Source organism: Meriones unguiculatus, chromosome 2, assembly GCF_030254825.1.
Source record: "Meriones unguiculatus strain TT.TT164.6M chromosome 2, Bangor_MerUng_6.1, whole genome shotgun sequence".
NCBI classification, from domain to species: domain Eukaryota; kingdom Metazoa; phylum Chordata; class Mammalia; order Rodentia; family Muridae; genus Meriones; species Meriones unguiculatus.
The window spans coordinates 124,609,521-124,629,456 of NC_083350.1; the positions used below are offsets into that span (position 1 = coordinate 124,609,521).

Here is a 19,936-nt window from a genome sequence, read left to right on the forward strand (position 1 = left end):
GTGAATAATCTCTCTGTGTGGGTGAGGGTGTGCTGTAGTCTCAAGAAAGAGAGCCTGGGGTCCAGGGCTGCTGTGTTCAGGGAATGGGAATGTCTTGGGTGTGGCTGGAGAGGGCAGAGGCTATTTTCAGCAATTGTAGGAAATACATTTGTGTGCACTGTAGCCAAGTCATAAAGTACATGCTGTGCCAACAAAATTGCAAGAAAGATAATCGTATTTGTCACTTCGAATTTCCCATAAGAATGGATGAAGCTGGGATAGCTCAGAGGCATTCACTTTCGAACTTATACATAGAAAGTAATGAGCAGATCTCATAAAACTATTAGAAAGTAAGAGTATTTGTTGGTTATAAATTTGAATGGCTCTAAACTTGTTTGTATAATAAAATAAGCATTGTCCGTATCTGAGAGTAAAGGCCCTTAGCCATCTATGATGAGGGAAGGCAGAAACACGTTTAACCAGAGTCCACTAACACTTCCTGTGAGAGCTTTTTGAGTAATGAGGACCCTTTTGCCATTTGGGAAATTTAATTACTTGAGGAACTTGTTTTCAAAACAGACTGGTACATGGGTAGAGTTCAGGAGATGTACAGAGAACATGGTTCCAGTGATTTCCACAGTGAAGACGCTGTTTGGAAACCAGTTGTAAGCTTGTATGTGTTCTCCTTGATTTAAACAGGAATAGTGAAATAAAATTCAGATCCTCTAAGCTGTCAAACCTACTTCCCTTTCATATGCTAGAATCTTTCCATTGATATTTAATTACAACCACTTTTCTTGATCAATTTTTGAAGCAGAAGTTTCTGGTCAGTAAAAGATTTTGAATTTGAAGCTTCAACACAACCATGTAATAAAGTCAGGCTGAGACTGAGGCTCCATCCTCAGGCAGTTCTGGCTGCCAGGGGTCACGTGACCCTGGAATGCTGTGGTAGTCATTGGCAACTCTGAGGATAACCCATCCTTGTGTCTTTCAGTTTTTTATCTTCTTGCTCCTGATTCTGATTCTGCAAGTGGCAGCAGGTATCTTAGGAGCTGTTTTCAAATCTGAGGTATGTTCACAGATGATGTTTGACAGCTCTGGGAAAGCCTAAAACACTGAAATTGTACACCCTAGCGCGAATAACTTAATATATTTTCCCCCCAATTTTCAGTCTAGCCGAGTTCTGAATGAAACTCTCTATGAAAACTCAGAGCTTTTGGCTGACACGAGTGAGGAGGCCAAAGAATTCCAGAAGGCCATGATTGCATTTCAAGAAGAGGTAATTAGAATTTCTTGACCACTTGGGAATTTGAATATAAATCGTCAATGTTTCATTTTAAAATTAAAAAAATGTTGTTGTTGTTATTATTATTTTATGTGTGTGGTGTTTTGCTATGTGCATGCCTGTGTACCACATGCATCCGCGGTGCCTGCAAAGACCAATGATGACATTTAATCTCCTGAAACTGAAGTTATAGGTGCCAGTGAACTGCCCTGTGGGTTCTGGGAATCTCACACTGGTCCTCTGGAACAGTAACCAGTGCTCTAAGCCAGCGAACCATCTCTTCAGCCCAATACCTATTTAAAAAAATTATTGTATTCTGTGAAGATAAATTCCCCATTTTGAAGATTTTTGACTGATTGTTATTTCACAATGTAGTAAGAAAAAAAAGTGTTTGTTACATTCAAATCCAATCCCTTATGAGTTGAAGCCATTTAGGGCATAAACTAAGAAGATACATCTATATCAAAGTAAGCTTTAATGGAACCAAACTAATGACTATTTTATTGTTTACAGTCTAAAAGGGAATTTACCTCTTTCTCTTCCTCCCTCCACTTTAAACTAACATTTTGTGCTCCTCACAACCCCATGGACTAGTGTCTTAGTTTGTTTTGTATTGCCATGACAAAATGCCCAAAACTAAGTATAAGTATTTTATATATAAAATATATTCGTTTGTCTGTCTGTTGGGGCTTTTGTTTGTTTGCTTGGTTTTTAGACAGGGTCTCACTATGCTTTTGTTGTCCTGGAACTCATAATGTAGACCAGGCTGGCCTCAAACTCCCTGAGATCTGCCTACCTGAGCCTCCCGAGGGCTGAGATTAAAGGGGTGAGCCACCATGCCTGGAAGACAAAGAGGCTTGTTTTGCTCAACATTCTGGAGGGTGGAGAGCGTAGTGTCATCATCATCATCATCTTCATCATCATCTGTGAAGTTCTGTGAGGTCTCATGGAGGAGGGCATCACAATGGCGGAGGAAATATGGAACAGATCACTTGAGACAAGAAGCAAGGGTCTAGAAAGTCATGCTCTTTTATTGTTGTTTTTTACTTATATTGCTTTGGGTGCTCAGATTGTTACAGAGTGTTAATTATTGCTTTCATTGTGTCATTTCCACACATACCTTGCTGTGTGGTTGGTTGGCTTCCTCCATTCTTCTCCCAGATCCTCTTGGCCTCTCCTACCTCTGGTACCCTTCTGCCCACAGTAGTCCCTTTCTAATTTCATGTCACATGTATCTTATCCCCTTCCTCATTTTCCCTTCTTACGTCAATCCGTTCTTTTAGGAACTAACTCAGTCCTGCAAAACCACCCACTCCTCACAGCAAGCAGTACCCCATTCATGGGAGCGATTCCTCTTGTTGCGGTTCCCACTTCATATAAGTTCTCCAATGCTGCAATAAAAGATTTCAGGACATGAAGCCTAAGCAGATGGTGGCATCATCTGACGCACACCATTGTTGAGAGGGGCTGACAGATAACAAACGAAGGGGTTGGATTTTGAGTCCAGATCCACACGACAGTTTCTTTTTTTAAATTGAGACCCTTAGCCCCTAGCCCTTTCCCCTTATTCTTATTTCTTTTCTTCTTTCTTTCTTTCTTTCTTTCTTTCTTTCTTTCTTTCTTTCTTTCTTTCTTTCTTTCTTTCTTTCTTTCTTTCTTTCTTTCTTTCCTTCCTTCCTCCCTCCCTCCCTCCCTCCCTCCCTCCCTCCCTCCCTCCTTCCCTCCTTCCTTCCTTCCTTCCTTCCTTCCTTCCTTCCTTCCTTCCATCCTTCTTTCTTGGCTTTCTTCCATTTTCTTCTCTCCTTTTTTCTTTCCTTTGCTCTTTCTCTCTTTCTGTTTTCTTCCTTCCTTCATCTCTCCCCACTCTTTTTTTTTCTTTCCTCTTTTTGCTTTTAAATTAAAATCAAAACTTATGGAAGCACTAAGAGTATTCAACTATCTGGTTCCTTCCTAATCTTCACTAAGTTCTACTTCTTGAGAAAGCTGTGTCCCCTCAGCTTTGTCTAGTCAAGGTTCCTTGAACAACTCTGTCTTCCTGTCTATCATTCCATATCCTTGGAGTGAACTTACTGTGTTTCTTTCCCTTTGTGAATACATGGACTTTAAAGAATGACACCATTAGATTTTAGAAATCTCATTATAATAACTACATGTAGATGTGGCTTGGCATAGCAATTCTTAGATGGTTATAGCATGGCTGGATTTTATACATTATTCAAGATGAATTTTCATCAGTTGAAATATTTTACATTTACCATCTACTGTTTAAATATTGAAGTGAAAGCCTACCCCTTTTTGCTCATCTCACTTATATAGTAGTCTGAATCAGTTTTTTCTCCTTCAATTAAAAAAAAAAAAACACATCACCCTAGATAGAATTCACTTCATTTAGTCTTAATTATTTATAAATCTCATAGGAAAAAGAAGTTTATGGATGTCTGTAAACACAGCGTTTTTTTTTTTTTTAAATAGCTGTTGTTTGACTCCCCAGTTTTGTTTTTCAAGCTGAAATGACCTTGACTCTTTAAAGTATTTATCATATGGCACTGTTTCTCTGGCCATTTACAAGTTCTTATTTGGACAGATTCCAACTTATATAAATTCTGCTTAAAACATTGTTTTCAAGAACAGAGCAGAAATCTGATGTGAACCAGTTCCCACCTCAATTCCTGCTGTTTTTCTAGCCGTACCCTTTACTTGCCCAGGCCCCTCCTGCATGATTCTTACCCTAGAGCACAGACTAATTCAAGTTGATGCAGAATGATATAGGCAGCCTCCATCCTTCTATGAGGCACACAGAGCAATCTTGGCCTTCTCTAATAAGATGACCTGGGATAAAAGACCATAGAGATCCAAAAGGATTTTGGGGCAGGTGTTTACTGCCCATTTCCAGGGATTTAAGGATGCTGCCAACTGTGACTTACTAAATGTGCTGTGTGTTGTCTGTGCTTTATTTCCTAACATTTAGGACCATATTGCTTTATTATCCCAAACATGTTTTTGTCTGCTCACCCATCTAGCTTTCTTTGTTTTAGTTACATTTCTTTGGGAAGAGGGTCCTATTCCAAACTCTGTTTTATCTGCCGACACAATACATATAGACAGAAGTTTCAGAGATTGTATGGCTTTCTCTGCATTTCAGGAAATTCCCACACAAATTTCCTCTTAACATGCAATGGAATGTCCCCCTTTAGAATTCTTGATACATATTTATATAAGGGTGATATGTCATTAACTCTGGCCTTTTCCATCCAATGGTCATACAACTTACAGTTTGTTCTGACAAAAATTTTTTGTTAACTGCTCTATTGCAAGTCCAGAAAGTAGATAACATAACAAGTTTTAGCTTTTCTATCTCCTTCCCTTTCTTCTTTAACTCTCAGGCATTCCTTTTTTTTTCAAATATGGAGTGATATAGATAGATATCATATATATGGGATTTATATTCTATTTTATACAGCAAGTTCCCAGTGATTAATATTATTCAAAATTACATAATCAGAAAGAGTAAGCCATTAGTTGTCTCTGTCATGGGAACAAGAATGAGGTTATTTGAAGAAAGCCCTCCTTGCTAATATTGACCTTGGAACTACCTAAAATTTCAGCTTTTTATCATAAGAATATTGAATCATGTGATTGGACATCAGTCTTTGAACAAAAGCCCAAGACGATTTATTTGTCTCAACTGAACTTGTTAGTTTAAGCTCATTATTTGGACCTCCTTTCCAACTTCACTGCTCTACCGTGTCTGACACATACTTCCCTGTCTTTACCTAAATCATTTATAAAGATGTTGAAGTGATCATGTTCACTTGAGAACATAGCACAGACAGTATAACAGATAGTGATCAGAAAATTATAGTGGTAATGTATTTAGAAAGTAGATTTTATATGCTGAGCACTGGGCCTATCGCTTTATATGGGTTTTCTCATTTTGCTCTTTACAGCAAATCTGGAGATTAGATCCCATTATCAGCAACTGAAACTTTGGCAAGATGGGCTCTAAATAAGAACAGTATGGCCACCTAACTATAGCCATTGAGTGGAAGTTCTTTGTCTATTTTTTGTGGTTTTGTTCTTTTTTCTTCCTTCCTTCCTTCCTTCCTTCCTTCCTTCCTTCCTTCCTTCCTTCCTTCCTTCCTCTCTCTCTCTCTCTCTCTCTCTCTCTCTCTCTCTCTCTTTCTTCTTCTTATTCATATAAAGTAGATTCATCTCTCATACAATACATCCTGGAGAGAGAGTCTAAACTGGAAAAATTGGAAGTCCTCATCAAATCCTTAGTCTTTATCAAATCCTCCCTTAGATCCCAGATAATCCTGCTGGAGAGGAGGTGGAAAGATTATAAGAACCAGAGGGTATGGAGGACACCAGGAAAAGAAGACCCCCTGAGTCAACAAAGCAAGGTGCATATGAGCTCACAGAAACAAATGCAGCAAGCACCAGGCCTTTGTAGGTCTACACTGGGTCCTCGGCATATATATTATAGCTTGATGTTTTATGGGCCTCCTGACTATAAGAATGAGTGGGTCTCTGACTTTTTTGCCGGCTCTTGGGACTCTTCCTCCTGTTGTGTTGCTGTGTCCAACTTTAATATGAAACTTTATGCTTTGTTCATCTTATATATTATTTTGTCATGTTTTGTTATCTTTTAGAAGCCTGTTCTTTCTTTTTAAAATTAAAAATATATCCTTCTATAATGCATACCAACCACAATTTTTCCTTCCCCTCCCTTCACTCCTAGCTTTCCATTCACTTCTCCTCTTCCCCAGACCTACTCCCCCTGCTTTTTTTCTTCAGAGAAGAGTGGGTCTCCAAGAGACAACAACCAAACATGGCAAAACAAGTAACAATAAAACAAGGCAGAAGACCTCATATCAAGGCTGGACAAGGCAACCTAATAGAAGGAAAGAGTCATATAGGCAGGCACAAGAGTCAGAGATGCACCACTCCCACTGTTAAGAGTCCTCCCTCCCCCCCCCAAAAAAAAAACCCCAAAGCAACACAACTAACTATAACTTGCATTCAGGAGACCTGCTGCAGTCTCATGCAGACTCCAAGCTTTCCACATCAGTCTCTGTGAGCCCATATGAGTCCTGTTCATCCAATAGGGCATGTTCCTGGTATCCTCCAGCCCCTCTGACTTCTATATTCTTTTCTTCCCCTCTTCTTTGAAGTTTTCCAATTTCCAAGGGGAGGGACCCAATGAATACCTCTAATTTAGATTCTCTCTCTGTATAATGTATGGTGTGGGCACCCACTCCCATCTTCTGCCCGAATGATGACTGGAGAAGGTACCAGTCTATGAGTCTAGCAGAATATTATTAAGAAGCAATTTTTTTTCTACTTGTGTTTAGTTCTATGCTAGGTCTCTGGGCTATCCAGGCTCCAGTTCCTGGCCATCCAGGCTGTCTAGGACATGGGCTCCCTCTTCTGGTGTGGGCCTCAAGTTAAGCCAGAAGTTGGTTATGTTTAAAGACAGGGTTTCTCTGAGTAGCTCTCTTTGTCCTGTAACTCACTTTATAAACCAGGCTGGCCTCAAATTCACAGGTCCATTTGCCTCTGCCTCCCAACTGCTGCTGAGAGTTAAGATGTGTGCTCAGACTTTGTGTGTGTGTGTGTGTGTGTGTGTGTGTGTGTGTCTATGTCTCACAACATAGTCTTGACTGTCCTGGAACTCACCCTGTAAATCAGACTGTCCATGAACTCACAGACATCTGCCCAATTCTGTTTCCTGATATGCTGGGGTTAAATCCATGCCTGAAAGATCAACCAGTATTTGTTGTTGTTCAATAACTTTTTCTAACAGTTTCTTCATGAAGTGTTCTCTCCAAAGGATGACTTAGGAGACGATGGAGAGATTTTCTTCCTCATCCTCATCCAGTAATGTTCTGTGTCACACCCACTTTCTTGCTTTTCTTCTCGGAGCATAGCCACATCCTCTTTCCCTTTAGTGAGATTAGTCTAGGCTTTCATCTCTATGACATTTTTTTTTTCCCTGAATGGTTGAACTTTTGTTTGTGCTTGCTTTCCTATTTTAAGGATCTCCATGAAAATTCAGTCTCAGGGAGGTCCTGGAACCTTTAGTCTCTAAAAAGCCTCTGGCACAGAAATAATGGAATAAAATTTCATTTTCAAATTTTCTCATAAAAATTGAGCAGTATGTGTATTTCTTGAACTTGAGAACTTGACTTTTTGTGAACCTAAGATGCATAGATTGGACTCTTTCTCTTTTTGTTAAAACTAAAAGGTTAAGCATTTTGTTTATTTATTTAATTTTTAAATTTTTTTCTTTACAATTTATTCATTAAATATCCTGATTGAAGCACCCTCTCTCACCTCTCCTCAGTCCCACCGTCCCTCCCTCTTCCTCCCTCCCCTTCCTCTAATCCACTGAAAGAGAGAATTCTCCACTATTGCCATCTGCCCATAGCTTGTTAAGTCTCATCAGGACTGCCTGCATACTCTTCCTCCATGGCCTGGCAAGGCCACATCACCAAGGACAAGTGATCAAGGAGCAGTCAACTGAATTCCTGATAGAGGCAGCCCCTGATCCCCTCATTCAGAGATCCACATGGAGACTGAGCTGCCAATAGGCCACATCTGAGCAGGGTGTCTAGTCCTCTCCATGTATGGTTCTCCCTTGGTGTCTCAGTCTCTGCAGGACCCCCTGGGCTCAGATACTTTAGTTTTGTTGCTCTCCTTGTGGGGCTCTTGTCCCCTCCAGGACACTCTATTCCCATTTCTCTCTTCCTCCATAAGATTCCCTGCACTCTGTCCAAAGTTTGACCCGGAGTCTCAGCATCTGCTATGATCCCCTGTTAGGTAAATCTTTTCAGAGGACCCGCAGGCTCCCATCCTGCTGCCTCTCTTCCGCCGCTTCTGGTGTCTATCCTGTTTGCCATTCTGAATGAGATGTAAGCATCTTCCCTAGAGTCCTCCTTAGTGTTTAGCTTCTTTAGGTATATAGATGGTTATCCTATATTATAAAGCTAATATCCACTTATAAGTGAGTGTATACCAAGCCTGTCTTTCTGTTTCTGGGTTACCTCATTCAGGATGATCTCTTATTTGCTTGTAAATTTCATCATTTCCTTGTGTTTAATAGCTGAGTAATATTCCATTGTGTAGATGTACCACAATTTCTCTATCCATCCTTCCATTGAGGGACATCTAGGTTGTTTACAGATTCTGGCTATTACAAATAAAGCTGCTATGAACACAGTTGAGTAAATAGTATCTTCAACAAATGGTACTGGTCTAACTGGATGTCTACATGTAGAAAAGTGCAAATAGACACTTATCTATCACCTTGCACAGAATTAAAGTCCAGGTCAATCAAAGATTTCAACATAAAACCAGACACTAAATCTATTAGATGAAAAAAGGGGGAAGAGTCTCAAACTCATAGGCACAGGAGACAATTTCCTGAACAGAACACCAACAGCACAGGCTCTAAGATCAACAGTTAATAATTGGGCCCTCATGAAACTGAAAAGTTTCTGTAAAGCAAAGGATACTGTTAATAGGACAAAAGGACAGCCTACAAACTGGGAAAAGATCTTCACCAACCCTGTATCTGACAGAGGGCTAATATTCAAAGGGCTAATATCTTGAATATATAAAGAATTCAAGAAATTGGACATCAACAAATAAAGTAATTCAATTAAAAATGGGGTACAGAGCTAAGCAGAGAATTCTCAACAGTGGAATATAGAATGGCAGAGAAACACTTAAGGAAATGCTCAACATTCTGAGTCATCAGGGAAATACAAATCAAAACAACCCTGAGATTTCACCTTACACCCGTCAGAATGGCTAAGATCAAGAACTCAAGTGACAACACATGCTGGAGAGGATGTGGAGAAAGGGGAACCCTTCTCCAGTGCTGGTGGAAATGTAACCTCATACAACAACTTTGGAAATCAACTGGAGCTTTCTCAGATAATTGGGAATAGCACTTCCTCAAGATCCAGCAATACCGCTCCTGGGCATATACCCAAAAGATGCCCTACTATTCAATAAGGACATTTGCTCAACCATGTTCATAGCACCTTTCTTTGTAATAGCAATAATCTGGAATTTTGTTCATTTTTTATTTTTTTTTTAATTTCTTCAAACATTTGCTATCTTAGTGACTTTTCCTTTATTGCTGTTCAGACCAAAATGAAATATTCCTTCCTTTCTAAAAGTAGATTTCATTTTTAGTTTATTTTGTTAAATTATGTGTGTGTGTGTACTCTGTATGGGTAAGATGATGTATCATATTTCAGCATAAGGAGCACTGCAGAGGTGGTTTGGGCTCAGAGCCACTGAGTGGCTAAGAAAATCGCTGGTTTCAGAGGACTGGAGGAGTTCAGTTCTCAGCAGCTATGTTTGCTGGCTCGCAACTGGCCATAACTCCCTTAAACACAGCTCCAGCAGATCCCATACCATCTCTGGCTTCTGTGAGCATGTGACACACGTGGCATACTTTAGCATATGCACACACACACTCATACACAAATGCACACACACAAGCATATGAACACACATAGTGCAAATGCATGATCACACAAATGCGATGCAGGCAAGCACATACACATAACCCATAAATAAAATAAAATTTATATTTTAGCATAACAGACACCTTTGCAGTGACATTCAGAAGAGCAATTCAGTGAATGCCAATGTTTCTGGTTATGTTAATGACTGAGTTCCCTTCTGCTTTTCTTTTCACAGTTTAAATGCTGTGGCTTGGCCAAAGGACCTGAAGACTGGGGATCTAATTTTCAAGCTGCAAGAGAGTCATGTAAATGTACAGAACCTCCTTGTTTATCTTATCAGAGTACTAATGTTTATCCGAAGGTGAGAAAAAAATTCACTTTGGTACAATAAGTAGTTCCGCTATATTGTTTTCCCAATGGCCTTCTCTATAAAAACTTAAAATACAGCAAGCACCAGAAGAACTGAAATATCAAATATGCAATTATATAAATATACAGCTAATCCTTATTAAATATAAAAGAAGATATTTTTAAAAATGAACGTGTTTTTGTCTATGAGCTTAGCATCATTTAAAACCAACTTTCAATGGTCAAAGTTCAGCCAAGTGCAAATTAACATAAAAGTTTATTTATTTTTCTGTCTTTGGTGACTACAATTACTATTCTCTATTTTTTTATCTTAGTAAATGTTCTGGAAGTTAATATTTTTACTTCCTTTTTCAAAAGTCAGTCTTTTTCTTTTTCCTAGTCATAAGACATTTTCCCAAGAACCCATGTATATAAAAGATTTTTTTAGGACTTTGGTTTCCAGATGTTAAATATATTTGTTACTCTATTTACTTATTGTTACAATTGAGAAATTGATTTGAATATGCAAAATTGATTTAAAAGGTGAGTGTCTATCTTCCATGTATTATATACAACCTAGGCATCTGACTTGTGGGTTCCACTTTCCACTTTTTATGTATATTTTTAATAAAAAATTTATGACTACTTATCCAATAGTTAATGAGTACCTCCTGTAATCCAGGCTATCTGGAGATCTATTCTTCATTCACAGTTGATCTTGAAAATCAGTATGGTATAAATCATGGGGTATAAAATCTCTGCTCATGGAATCTGTCTGTCGAATAGGGGAGAGAGAGAAAAATAGCCAGGCAGCTTTGAAAGATAACTAAAATGCTTGAGCTGGAGACAACACAAGTGTTATGGTGGTCCCCATCTAAGTTAACTGTTGAAGTTCCAAATATGGGCTCATGTGACACCTGACATGTATTCCCTCACCATAAGGCTTTTCACTAAGCTGTTTCTTCTGCCTGGAAAGGCTTAGTGCAAGCAGGAAAATTGTCATTAATGTTTAATTTTTTTTTTTTTACTGCTGTTCTTCAGAGACTACTTTATATTAATTATACCTTTGTAGCATCATAAAGGCTTTAACATCTGACTATAATCAAGTCAGGAGAGAGCCACAAAAGCTACTGCAGCCCACAATAAATAAGTGTCTAGGATACCCAAAGATTATTTCTAATCTATCATTGTTCTTATTTACCAATTGTGGTATCATTAATAAATGAAAGAAAACACCAAATTATAGAGAAGACATCATCTTCTTTAGACTACTGTCCTTTATCACTGATCTCTTGAGGGCTATCGAGGCTCTGGTCTGAAGGAGCATTGGCGTCACTCATATTTACAGTAATCCATGGGGGGAAGTTACCAGATGACAATATTATTGTGTCATTTCACTGTCGAAATAATAGCAATTAGATCTCTTTTATTCTAACCTTTTACAAGTCTCTCTGATTCCCTCCTGTCTACCTAAATTTAGCAACACATTATTTCCAAGTTAGAATGGAAATCATTATCTGGTACCAGCAAATGTAGCTTCCCCTTAGGATGATGAGGAAATTCACAGGCTCTGTTGACATGAGTCTCTACTTCCTATGAAAGACTCAGGCAAAAGATGATTTTCCTCAAGATATATTCTGAAAAGCCCTTATAAAATGATCTTTCTTGAAAGTTCACACATAAGTCTGCTGAGTCTAAGCCAACAGCTGCCCTTGTACCCTGCAAGGAAGGTCATACATTCATTGACTACTTCCAGCTGCCGTGTGTCATTTGCAAGTCTGGAAAAATAAACAATCTGCAATGGACATCATTCATGGCTCCTTTTATTTTCTTCCCTCCTTTCTGCCAAGCTAACCTTATTTTCTTGGGTGTAGGAGGACAGGGATATGATGAATATGAATCAGTAGATGCAGTCATTCATCTCCCTCTTGCCCCAACTGACAGGATAGTCTCAGATGTTTACTCCTTGGACTAGATGTGAAGGAAGAAGTCCATTACATTAAGGAATGGAGCTGGGGAAAGATCTTTCCAACCTTGGAGATTTTGTTTTTCTGCTTCTAGCAAGTAGTATGATTTCGGTCAGTCTTCATACACATATGGGTGCCACAGGGATGACATAGTTCATTACATAGTTCATAGATAACATTGTGCAGTTTTTCCATTTTACAAAGTTATCCTTGTAATTGTTGGAATGTTTAAAATTTGTATGAAATGTTTTGGAATTTGATTTCCAGGCTGTTTTGAATACATTTCAAGTTAATGTATTAGAGAAACAACTTTCTAAACTCTTTTTCTTAAAGTAATATCAGAAAAGCACACATAGTGGATCTTTTAAAGATAAAAATAGTGGTCTTATTTATTAATTAAAGGATTTGAAATTCTTTGTTTTTAAGAGGAAAATCTACTCTACATTTAGCTATAACCCAGCAGTAGGTTATAGCTGATGCAGGTCACAAGCCCACATAATCCATGATTTTTTGTTTATGAATATTATAGTTTGGAAATATATTGTTACATATTTACTTATAAATTTCTTTTCAAAATTTCACCAGGTCGTATTAACTCCCCCCCCTTTTGATTCCCTGGATTCTGCCGGAGGTTTGGTTATGAGTCTTAATATCTGCTTTGATACACTGCTAGGTAGAGTCTTTCAGATGCCCTCTGTGGTAGGCTCCTGTCCTGTTACTTGTTTTCTCCTATATCCAATGTCCATCCCATTTCTAAGTGAGAATTGGTCATCCTACCCTGGGTTCTCTTTCTTGTTTATCTTCTTTAGGTGGATAGAGTTCAGTATATTTATCCTATCTTATAGGTCTATATAAGTGAGTATATACCATGTGTGTCTTTCTGCTTTTGGGATACAGTTTGTGATTTTATTATATCTTAATACTTAAAACAATTTTTAAATTTTAATATATTTTGGTCATATTATTTTCATCCCTAAGTTCTTCCAGATCCACTCTCTCACCTTACCCTCCCACGTTTAAGTACTTTTTCCAAAAACAAACAAATAAAAATCCAGTACAACAGCAAGACCCCCAAGAAACAAAAACAACTCCCCTACCCCCACCAAATTGTAACCAAATAAACACACACACACACACACACACACACACACACACACACACATGCACACACACACACAAACTGTGGAGTCTGTTATTTGATGGTCAACTTCTCCTGCACATGAGGTGTGTCCAGGAGTGGTTGATATGCCTGGTGTCTCTCTATTGAGTATCCCGTCTCAACCATCTGGAGCTATGTAGCTACAGGTTAAAAAAAAATGGCTCAAATGATCTTTAGAGTGAAGGCTAGGAGTAGAAGAATAATAGTTCAATTTATTTTTGTTGATTTTGGCATTAATATAAAAAGTCTACCGGAAGTATTAAAACCAATATGAGATAAAAGTTTCACTAAAAGCAATGCTTCTTTCTTCTTTCTTTTGTAAACAGACCTGTCTTGGTTTTATAAAAGATATGGTTGAAAAGAACATCATTATAGTCATTGGAATTGCTTTTGGACTGGCAGTTATCGAGGTACAGTATAACAGCGCGATTCTCTCTGCATTCATTCCACTCTTCATTGCTTGTAACAATGAAGAGCCAAATAAAAGTGTTTCAAAAGCACCTGGTATACATGGCCAGCACGTAGCATCTCTTTGAATCAATTCTTGAGTCTGGAACAGGTAGGATTATAGTCCTTTAAACCAAGAAGTATTGACGCTGATATTTCTAAAATTCTTCTTGTTTTGGGAAAAAAAATCAATTGATAGCTATACAATTCTTAGTTGTAGGTATCCTTTTTGCATCAAAACTGGTACAAGTGTTAAAATTTCCTGATGTGGGGCAGAAAGCAGAAAACAAACAGGAAGGAACAGCCCTCAAAGTTGCTTATTTCTAGCCACCATCTTGAAGCAGGACATAAAAGCTAAACTCAAAGGAGTGAGTAAATGCTTTCTCATCACTCTTTCTAGAGAAATCCAAGAACTATGAACAGTAGATATCATTTCCTTGCGTTTTCTCAGCTTAGGTACTATAAACAGACTTGGAGATGTTTCCAGGAAAGCTCTGAGTGAGGCAAGAGTATCACTTCATCATTTTAATTATTGATGTTGAAAAATACATTCTCTATTGGATTTTTATCTTGATAGACTTTCCTGGCATTTCTTTTTACAACCTGAAGGGTAACTTTTATATTGCCTCCAGCTACTTGCCAAGAAGATGAAATAAAACATTTTCTTTTTTTTTTTTTTTTCTTTTTTTAATTTTATTTATTTTTTTTATTTATTTATTTTTTATCAGTTACATTTTATTAACTCTGTATCCCAGCCATGTCCCGATCCCTCATTCCCTCCCAGTCCCTCCCTCCCTCCCTCATCTCCACCGTGCCCCTTTCCGAGTCCACTGATAGGGGGGACCTCCTCCCCATTCATCTGATCCTGTTTTATCAGGTATCTTCAGGACTGGCTGCAAAGCTCTCCTCTGTGGCCTAACAGGACTGCTCCTCCCTTCGGGGGTGGGGAGACCAAAGAGCCAGTCATTGAGTTCCTGTTAGAAATAGTCCCTGTTCCCCTCACTTTGGGAAACCAATTGGTTACTGAGCTACCACAGGCAAATAGGAATAGTGCTTCCTCCAGACCCAGCTATACCACTGCTAGGTATATACCCAAAGTTTGTTCAAGTACACAAAAAGGACACTTGCTCAATCATGTTTATAGCAGCTCTATTTGTAATAGCCAGAACCTGGAAACAACCCAGATGTCCATCAACGCTGGAATGGGTACAGAAATTGTGGTATTTTTATACAATGGAATACTACTCAGCAATCAAAAAGGAGGAAATCATGAAATTTGCAGGCAAATGGTGGGATCTAGAAAAGATCATTCTGAGTGAAATATCCCAGAAGGAGAAAGACAAACATGGGATATACTCACTTATATAGATCTATAAGATATGATAAACATAATGAAATCTATACTCCTAAAAAAGATAATCAATTGAGTGGACATGGGGTAAGATGATCAATCCTCATTTAGAAAGACAGATGGGATGTACATTGAACGTATGACAGGAGTCTACTGAGCGCATCTGAAAGACTCTAACTAGCAGTGTTTTCAAAGCAAAGACTCATGACCAAACCTTTGGCAGAGTACAGGGAATCATAAGAAAGAAGGGGAGTTAGTCTGATGGGGAAAGGATAGGAGCTCCACAAGGACCAAATATATCTGGGCACAGGGTCTTTTCTGAGACTGACATTCAACCTAGGACCATGTATGGAAATAAAACATTTTCAAAGGAGCATTTATGAATTATCTCAGATCTTGAAAAATATAGATATCAAATGAGTCAGAGTCGCTCATGAGCTTATGTCAATACAGTAGCAAGAATTGAAACACTGTGTGGTATCTCCTTGCTAATCTCTGCTGAATGACATTTGCTTCAGTCTCATGGAATTCTGGGCAGTATTGTTTGGGTTCTTTAGTAGACTGCAGCCTCCTGTTTCATCAGTGCTTGGTAGGAATTTTGCCTGAGACTAAAGTAATATAATTTCAAAGTGGTTCCTGCTGGAATTTCTCAGCCAAATATCACAAAAGACTAGGTACTACTAGCATCTAAAAAATATTACTTTCTCATAGCCCAAATTAAACAGGTTATGCTGATAGAGCAAGGATTTCTTTGTATCTGATGGTCAAAGTCAGAAGTTACTTTGCTTTAGGTCTATTTCTCTTGATTCTGCCATTTGTTTCCTGCCCTTTGTTCATTTGCTTTATATTCTGGCTTCATGCTAATTTAAAAATTAGAGACATTGGCTACAAAGGTGAGAAAAGACTCACATATGTACTCATGTCATATAAACATATGGCACACATTCACTTGTGCTTCAACAGAGTTGAATTTAAAGGAGTGGTCATGCCTGAGAATATAGCTTGGTGGTGGAGCATGAGGTTAATATAACTGGAGACCTGGGTTTAATCACTAAGTAACTAAGATTGGGTTAGCAGGCCTTAAATGAGGTTAAGTATTAAATATCATGCTAGACTCAAATTTAGAGAGACGGCTATGACAGAATAGAGCTCACGTATGCTTTTAAGAGGTTTGTTGAAGCTGAGCCAATAGTAACATGACTGGTTGGAAAGATTGGTGGCTTGCATATTGTAGCCAAAGTTATTGCCAAGAATCTTAACAGACCTAGTGGAAAATAAGATTGTAAGAGAAATAGCACATATCAATATTTTGTGAACTCAATATACTCCTTTTACTTGTTACACACCCAAGGACATTATTAATTCTCCTATTTGTCTTTTCAGTGAAATACCTGAATATGAATAAAACCATTATGCTCAGTAATTTACCACTATGGAGTTAAAATGGAGCTGTTATTATGTGTAACCATTAGTGAGATGGTTAAATCGTGATGTCTAAACATAGATATGGTGAAGAGTTGATTGAAGGAACTGTTGGATATGTTTCTTGTTTCATTTCTCAATCTAAAGTCTTCCTTCCCTCTAGAGTTTGATGTAAAGGAAAATATTTGATGCCTTATTCGAAGGAGACCTTTGCAAATGGTCCTCTGTTACCCAGTCAGTAGAACTATGCCCCCAGTGAGACTTTAGTCTTAGAGTCATTCAGTACACGAGTCTCTTAGCACTTATCTTTTTTGCTTCCTAATTCAAGGGAACATGAAGATGCATAGGGAGAAAAATCTCTTCTCATAAACATTTTAAAAGAAATAGAAGTAGTTTTCCACAGACCTAATACAGAAAATATATGTAGACTAGCCTCTCAGGAACAACAACAACAAAAAATCATATTGATATTTAGGCTCTAGGTGGAAGTTTTGTTAAGACTGTGTACCTGAGAGGTTCCTCTAAGAGTGCATATTAGAAACTCAAACAAGGTGCTCATACTTGATTCTGAAAAAGAAATCATCTGTGGATGTTTGGATTCCTTATCTAGAGTTAAATAAGCAGATTATTATTCTTATTAAAGAGTTGTCAGCATTTTTCGGTTTTACCTTAACTAAACCAAAAAAAAATTGTCATATGACAGAATATTCATCACTTAATAGAATGAAAGTTAACCTCACAGGAGGGCCCAGGAACAAAGCAATTCAGAGAAATAGTCATTTTACCACATTTGAAAAAACAGCTTCTGCATGCGGGAGTCTGTGAAGAAACACTGAGGTTCAAGTTTGCCTTGAGTCTTAGTGCACGCATCATAAAATGATGAACATATTTATGGACATAAATATTCTTAGCAGATGTAAGGAAATGAAGGAAGTGTGCTCTTAGTGATAAAACACTGATATAAACAACCGTTTGAATGTGTTTCGCTCAGTTCTTCAGTCTAAAGCTTTTCCTATCGCGATGGGTGATAGGCGTCTATCTCAAGGCAATGAAGGCTATAGATGCTGTAGCTCGGTATTTTGGACATTTATTTTTTTGTGCCCCATGCTTTAGAGAACTGCTATATACTTGGATTTTGTGTGTTGTTTTGTTTTGTTTTTAAGACAGGAAAAAAATGGCAACAGTTTTCATCTGAATTATGTTTCTAGGAAGATTTTAGTGAGAAAATTAACACAGTTCTAAGGTTTAGGGTGACTCAGCAAATGGCGCCTTCCTCCCTCCACCCCCAGGCCTCCTTTCAAAGGAGACAGGGGAGGGGCACAATTTCCATCGATACTGCGCACAGCTTGTTTCTATCTTTTGCACATCAAAAACCAAAACATTCAAGTCACCAAGTACAAAGCCAATTAGAGCTAGTTCCAAGGTTCCTTACTTTTGGAGATGGAATTCACGCCCTAGATTTTCAGTTGTGTTTTGTTACTTCAAAAGGAACTTCCGGAGTTAACCTATTACCCATAATTTATAAGTGCTTTTCTTCTTCAAAAATTACTTCCCCCCCCCACTTCCAAGCATTGCCTAAAACTTTAGCAGGAGAAATTTTAGACTCCTTGATTTCTGTGCAGATGATCCAAACCAGATGACCATGGTTTTTCAATGCAATCAATAAGTGTATTTACTGCGCAGGCTGGCGGTACCCTGAGCTCAGAGGGAAATGTTTACTGAGAAATGTCTGTCTGTTACAAGAGGAGAGACTGTAGTAGTAGCTGGTACTGCACAATTAAGCAGGGCCATTGAAGACTGGGTGACAAGCTGAAAAGCCCCATTTCTCTCTTAGAGAGAGAGAGAGATCTGCACTCAGTCTTCCGTATTGCCCTATTGCCCTGTTTCACTGGAGTCTAATTTCCCATGAGATAGTCAATAGGCATCTTTCCTTTTCCCTGTGTGATCCTTTACAGTCCACATTAATCCTGAGCTTTTTTTTTTTTTTTTTCTAGATTCTTGGTTTGGTGTTTTCTATGGTGCTGTACTGCCAGATTGGGAGCAAGTGAACCTGAGGACTTACCAAGTTATCATAAATACCATTTCAGTTTTTGCTTTGGGTTTGTAACGTTAAATTCACGAGCACTGTAAATATCAGGGGCGAATGTCTTAATCGAACGTCTCGCCTAGGTTGGCTACAGATATCTTCACATACATTCAGCATATTTAAATGTGAGGGACATAATAAAAATGGCTGTTTACTTTTTCTCAAAATAAAAAGTGCTTGTGTCAATGGTTTTTTTTTTTGTTTTTTTTTTTTTTTTTTTTTTTTTTTGGTGTCTGGTCATTGTGTTCAGGTGGTTCTGTGCCTCTAGTAACACTCATCTGTGGCTTCGCAGTGCAATACCACATTTCTAAGTGAAAAGATTGTAGAAAACAGGGCAATGAATCTGGGATTTTTTCAAAAACACAGGTATATCAAGTGCTGGTGATGAGATTGTCTGCAGTTGAAATAATTAAGAATGGTCCAGCTGTGGAAATCACCATCTTTAAAAAAAATATTTTGTGCCTCTATGGTACAGCTGAATTCTGAGCACAAAAACCAACCAACCAAAGAAAAAAACTACACACAACAAACAAACAAACAAAACCGGTGCCTATACCCCAACCTTAGAACCTCTGCTACCTCTCTGGATCTTCCTATGGGACACAACAGTTAAAACAACATTTTTTTTTCTAGTTTGTGGAAATATGTTATTAATTTTGCATTCTGCTGAAATATAACATACAGTGGAATTAATAGCACTCAAGTGTGAAGATCTGGGGCTGTGCACACGCCTGTGTGAGCACTGTCCAATGGAGTTGTTCTTATTCAGCGCGTTGCCTCCTAACGCCACCACCCAGTTCTCTCAGTCAGAGAGGAGTAGTCACATGCGTATTTCTTTACAAATCTCTGCACTGAGGTCTGCTGGAGCTTCAAACCCGTGACAGTGGGAGTATTTGTTCAAAGTGACAGCCAAGGCGTAGGAGACTTGGGACATGCTTGATGAGTTGCACACCCTCCTCTACCTTCCCCCATCAATGGTAAAAGTAATAGTTCTTCTGTGGGAATGTGCCATCTGCCAAGGACTCTATAGCAAAAGGTTCACTGATTGTCTCACCTTTCCCCACACTTCCCAATAAAGTAGACAGCATTACTGCACCCATTTTTTGGGTGAGACAATGAAGGCTTAGCGAAGTGACTCAAACAGTTTCTGATTGGCAGAAAAAAGATTCTTGACTGAAGCCTCCCAAAGCCCAAAGTTCAAGTTGGCTTTCTGATAGTGTACCAGCCCATTAATTTGTCATATTTTTATAATTACTGCTTTGTTCATGCCTGTGGTAAATCGAAACTCTGAAGACAGCATTTCTTATTTGTGCTTATATCCATACTACATAGTGGTTAGCACAGAATGTGCACACAGTAAGTTATAGCTAAAAGTTTTAGATTTACTGAGTACTTTCTCAACCTCTAAA

General features: G+C 38.4%; 1 protein-coding gene across 1 annotated transcript in view; it reads left to right on the forward strand.

Annotated features, from left to right (window-relative positions):
* The window catches only part of Tspan8 (tetraspanin 8), a 33,818-nt gene extending 15,105 nt beyond the window's left edge, over positions 1-18,713 (forward strand). Inside the window, exons 4-8 of the mRNA XM_021659187.2 lie at positions 974-1,048; positions 1,151-1,258; positions 9,983-10,108; positions 13,548-13,631; positions 18,436-18,713. Of these exons, the coding sequence (XP_021514862.1) occupies positions 974-1,048; positions 1,151-1,258; positions 9,983-10,108; positions 13,548-13,631; positions 18,436-18,489 (447 nt within the window). The 3' untranslated portion in view covers positions 18,490-18,713. The remainder of the gene's footprint in view (positions 1-973; positions 1,049-1,150; positions 1,259-9,982; positions 10,109-13,547; positions 13,632-18,435) is intronic.
* Positions 18,714-19,936: the final 1,223 nt, after the last annotated feature.